The sequence below is a fragment of the Physella acuta genome, unplaced genomic scaffold (assembly GCF_028476545.2).
Source record: "Physella acuta isolate Inbredline_101_S28 unplaced genomic scaffold, ASM2847654v3 ptg000187l, whole genome shotgun sequence".
Classification (NCBI taxonomy): domain Eukaryota; kingdom Metazoa; phylum Mollusca; class Gastropoda; family Physidae; genus Physella; species Physella acuta.
Genome location: NW_026731706.1, coordinates 369,411 through 375,000, shown reverse-complemented (window position 1 = coordinate 375,000; position 5,590 = coordinate 369,411). Strand labels below are relative to the sequence as shown.

At 35.9% G+C, this 5,590-nt stretch overlaps 1 protein-coding gene across 1 annotated transcript; it reads left to right on the top strand.

The window, feature by feature from the left end:
• Positions 1–2,807: 2,807 nt before the first annotated feature.
• LOC131936775 (uncharacterized) lies at positions 2,808–4,435 on the top strand. The gene is made up of 3 exons (XM_059293838.1): positions 2,808–2,990; positions 3,355–3,468; positions 3,862–4,435. The coding sequence occupies exons 1-3, from the start codon at positions 2,838–2,840 to the stop codon at positions 4,177–4,179; spliced, it is 585 nt and encodes a 194-aa protein (XP_059149821.1). The 5' UTR covers positions 2,808–2,837; the 3' UTR covers positions 4,180–4,435.
• Positions 4,436–5,590: the final 1,155 nt, after the last annotated feature.

Below are 5,590 nucleotides of genomic sequence, written 5' to 3'. Positions count from 1 at the left end.
GAGTCTATGTGTCATCTTTTATAGATTTTGAACTCAATTTTGTATCTACATTTTACGAGGTTTCCTAAAATAATATTTTAATTTTCAAATCAAATTTACCTTTGTAGTAATCGTCAAATAAAGCAATAAGACGGTAAGATAAAAAATTGTATACAAGCGTGTCACAAGCGTGTCAAGTGTCACTTGCTGACAGTAGTGACACTGCTTGATGGTGTTGTTTTTAATGTCATAAGGTCAACTATTGTAAAAAAAAATATTTCCTTGAGTTTCATTTAAACATGGCCAAACCTGAAGATGACTAAACATATAAATGTAGAAGTTAAAATACGACAAAATTGCGGATTTTTAAGAATATAAGTTTAATGCAAACACTGAATAATGAAACATGAAAGTTTTAATTTAACGATTGAGTTAAAATATACGATTTTCAAAATATAAGCGCACATATATATGCGTCATAACACAACATTAAAAAATATTCATGCTTTCAATGCAGTTTTTTATGCCCTCACTAGCCTTTTGTGCAACACCACTACATTAGCAATAACTGAAAAACTAGTTGTTTTATTTTAATACTTCAGTAGGCTACTTTGGAACGTTTTATTTGTAATATTTCTAATGCGTAAAAAGGCTACATTTACGTTAACACCTTTTTTTAACAGATTAAACCGTTTTAAAAGTTTTTTCTTAAAATAATATTTTTAAACTTTACCTTATTAAGCAGAGATACATTACTTTGATGACGATGAATCTAAGTGTTGTAATTGTTAATCAACTCAATTTTAGATGGATGACAAAAAGTTAAAGTGGGTGTGGTTGTGCCTAAAAATTGGGTCACGAAAATAATGAGGTCATGGGCTAAAAAACGGCCTGGTACAATGAATAAAATGGAGTTTAATGTGGTTAGAGACCTTAGTTATATTAAACAGTTTTTTAAATAATTGCATTTTTGTCACACAATTTCTGCTTTTAAAGATGTTGAATATTACAATGTGAAGACACAGAAGAAATTGTAAAGTCTGCCTGTCTGTCTGTCTGTCCGTCCGTCCTAGTAAACTCAGCTATGGTCAAACTGTCTTAGTACCTTCCAGATGCCACTGTAAAGCTGACATAAAGTTGACCAACGTTGACATCCATGCATAAACTTTTGTATTTTCGTTCTTGAACATTCTAGAATTTTACAATTATCCAGCTTATAAATTCACACACACACACACACACACACACACGCACACACACACGCACACACACACACACACACACACACACAGAGAGGCAAACGCTGATTACAAGCACACATTCAGAGATAACACACACTCATAAATGTACATATAAACAAACACAGATAAAAACCACCCCCCCCTCACACACATACAGATTCTCAAACGCACTCAAAGATACACATATTGAAACACACGCTCAATTGCACACCCCAAAACACACACATAGACACGACACAAAATCAAACACACTCAGATACACCCCTACACAAACACACACACACACACACACACAAAGGTTGCATCAGCTAGGTACGTCACGAGATAAAAAAGTTAAACTGGGTCGGGAAAGTCCCAGTGACGTGGTAGGATGACTAATCTGGCTGGCAGGTATGGAGACAGGTACGGGGGGGGGGGGGGAAGACAGGTGGGGGAGGGGTAAGTGAGTCATGTGACAAAATAGTGTGCCAATACAAAAATGTAAGCGATGTAATCGTTTTAAAAAGTCGAATGTATTTTATGCAACTGCTTGGTTCAAACAATTTGATACAATCTGCTGTTTAAAAGCATTGCACATGAGTGAATGAAATAAGACTATTCCGAGCAAATGGCTTTAAAACATCTCGACCATTCATTGATACCGATAACAAGCAAGGAAACATTTGCTAAATGTAGGTCAAGGTTGATACTTTAAATTCAAACAGGAAGTTTAAGATTGTCTACTGAATAGTAGGCCTAACGCAATTTGTAAGTAAAGACAGCAATTAGATAAAAATCGTTTGATTAAAAAAAATCCACATGTAACCTAGTATATAGCCACTGAAACAGGTAAACCTCAAAGATGTTAGGTCGCTCTCACTTTATTTTTGGAAAATTTAATGGGAATTCCCGTTTCGTTTCTGTTTCCGAAACCGATCTTAAACATTCAGGGAAATCCCACTCGCTAGTATATATAAGTTTTGAACCTCGCTTTGACTACTTCAAGCTCCACGATCTAAAACACATTGAAAAACTTCCTCACAGCGGAATAAACGCATTTATATCAACAGTGCTGACTTTCAACTGATGATAATTAAAGTTTATATTTTCAAGGCTGATTCAAGTAAGAATAACCAAATAATTGTTATTTGTGTTATTAATTAAGTCTTAGTAGAATGTAACCTTCTATAGTATAGTAGTTTAATTATTTAAATCTTTAGGTCTATTTGTTAAAAATTTGATTGGAAAAAAATGTAGCGGTACTAAAACGAATCGTGCTCACTTTAGTTTAGCTTTTAATAAAATCTCTATCAAACTTTTATTAAAGTTATAATATGACATAATAATTTGGATGAAATTTCTACTTCATTCTTAATTATTATCTCGAACTTGGTTTCCTCTAACACATTAAAGTATTACATGTAAACATGTTTACCGAACAGATCACGACGATAAGATGTATTTTAACGCGCTAAGAATGTTCTAGAACACAAATTAAAGCGACATTGTATGCACAGGTAGAACACAATCAAAGATAGAACACAACCACAAACAGAGCACAATCCAACAATCAACAGAGAAACAGCAAACATGTCGTCTGTCGGCCCACGAGTTGCCGCCCTTGCGCTGTCGTCCAGTATGGAGAACGGCAGGACGGGAAGTGACGTATCGGATGGAATGACCGCAGCTGTACGTACGGCCCGTGACGTCAGTCAGGAACCCGTCCTTGAGGAAAATTATCGGATACTGAAGTATAGGCTGCTGGGGCTAATCGATAACTTTCTCAATAAGGTAAGTCTAATCGATAACTTTTTAAATAAGTTAAAACTAATCCATAACTTTCTAAATAAGTTAAGTAACTTTTTGTGGAACAAATCGATACTTTTGTGGTCTGGCGTAAAATGTTCACACAGACAAAAACTGCTTTTATATGTTCACTATTATAACATCTGTTTATTTTATATTTCCTCTAAATGTTCACTATCATAACATCTGTTTATTTTATATTTCCGCTAAATGTTCACTATTATAACAGCAGTATATCCCCATTATTATAACAGCAGTATATCCCTACTATTATAACAGCAGTATATCCCCACTATTATAACAGTAGTATAACCCCACTATTATACCAACTGATAACTTTCCTCCCCAGTACACTTCATGGATCACATGGATGGACGCCGGGTTGAAAGCCAAAATTTACAAATCTGCCAGTGGTTCGATAAATATTTCACAGCAAGAATTTCCAGAGTTCACAACCACCCAGGTGTGTTTTGTGTACCATTCTATTTGATTTACTAACAACTTCTTCTGATTAATAATTAAACAATTACTTTTCTGAATTTTAATTAAAGAATTAGACTTGCAAATAAGTTACCAAAAACCTACCTGTAACAACCCACTCGTAACAGCCCACCATTAACATCCCACCCACGTTTAACAACTCACCCACATGTAACAACCCACCTGTAACAACCCACTCGTAACAGCCCACCATTAACATCCCACCCACGTTTAACAACTCACCCACATGTAACAACCCACCTGTAACAACCCACCTGTAACAACCCACCTGTAACAACCCACCTGTAACAACCCACCTGTAACAACCCACCTGTAACAACCCACCTGTAACAACCCACCTGTTTACCCTCCCCAGTACTCCCGGCTCTACCGTCTGACCCAGCTCTCCGCCTACGCCTATTACATCAAGTCACAGGTCAGTGACCCCAGCTACGGCGCAGCTGCCTGCCAAGACATTCAAAACATAACATCCAATCTACAGATGACATCATCCTGCCTGAAACAACTGGTTCAACCTGACGTCACGAACGACGCCATCTACAACTTTGTGACGCAGCACGTCACCACGCCAGAAATCCCCATCCAGAACCAGCGGTCCGCCGTCAAAAGGGCGTTCACTGCCACCGTCCTAACTTTGATGAAGGACACCATGAGTTCTGGTTCTTTCTCTTGATGATAACATGTTGCGCAGTTCACATTTGGTTGAGTTAAACATTTAATATCATTGAAGCCTACGCATGTTGACCAATATAGAACTAAAAATATTTTTGCGCATAATTAATTATATTTCCATTTGTATAAAAAGAATGCGGATCATACCATGTGTTGTTAACCATGCAGTATTTTTAAAACTTTCAATTATGCAACTACCTCTCAAAGGTTATTATCAAAAGTTCATTAACATTGCATTTAATTAATGTATTGATATATCCTGCATTACTTTAAAAGTGTTGTTCAAAATTATTTTATACATTGAAGTTTACAATTCTGCTTGTGCCATTTTCTGGCAGATTTGTGTGTTGTAGATATTTATTATTGTATTGATAAACCTTTCAATATTGGATGTATAAAAATGTATTACATGTATTTGTTTTAAATAATTGTTGTTACAATAATGAGTCATTAAAAATTTAAAGTAAGTGGGTTTTTTTTGTGATTATCTGGTTAACTTTGGGAAGATCTACCGAGAAATATCGTTTTTATTTATTTAAATCAGAAAGACCCTTTGTAATACAAATAACGACTAGACTGTAAGCATTTAAAAAAGAGCGATCATTACACATTAAACTTCAGACAAATTTTCACATTTTTTTAAAATAGCAGTCATTATAGGCATACTTGAGATACAGAAGATCACAATTTATAAAACCGAGCAAGCGGTCATTATAATTAAAATATTCACAGTCACGAATCATAAAACTTAGATGTCATTACTTTGAAGGTTAAATTTCATACAAATAAATTCGACAGTGAATGAAACTTTACAAGCAAGGCTGCATATTAAACTTCTAATTAAGTGGAGAGGCAGAGGGTTCAAAAAATGCTTTTTTTTTTGGGGGGGGGGGGGGGTGAGTAATCAAAAGATGACTTGTAACAATAAAATGAAACATTAATTGCAAATGAAGTGGAAGATGCTATTTGAAGCCTCGTTAATTTTTATATTTAATTGTATGCAGCAGTTTGTTGAAAGAGTTGATGGGGGGGGGGAAGAGACGGTCGGGTGGGGGGGGGGGGGGGAGGGAACATACCGAATTAATCCAACAGTCGTTAATCCTGTTGATGTTTATGATACTGAATGGTTGAATCCCACTCGACGTGTATTCTCAAGCCGCTTTTCCCTTTTGTCTTTTAACCACAGGATAAAAACTGGCAGCCAGGGTGATAAAACACAGTCCAAATTAATCCATCGCTAATCACCTGTCATTCACTTCACACGGCAATCGGCTTCAACTGCCTGGTAGTTGTTTTTTTTCTGCTAATTTGTCGTTTTTTTATCTTTTAACAGGGGTATTAGCAGATTATGCCGCATAGACATTGACAAATTTACCTGTTGCTTTCGTTAGCGGATAAATTAGTGCCACAGC

What these genes read in the sequence shown, in the direction of transcription:
- LOC131936775 (XM_059293838.1), top strand. Translation starts at nt 2,838, where the DNA reads ATGGAGAACGGCAGGACGGGAAGTGACGTATCGGATGGAATGACCGCA. An exon ending in TCGATAACTTTCTCAATAAG is followed by an intron (nt 2,991 to 3,354) that starts GTAAGTCTAATC and finishes TTTCCTCCCCAG; the next exon opens with TACACTTCATGGATCACATG. An exon ending in CAGAGTTCACAACCACCCAG is followed by an intron (nt 3,469 to 3,861) that starts GTGTGTTTTGTG and finishes TACCCTCCCCAG; the next exon opens with TACTCCCGGCTCTACCGTCT.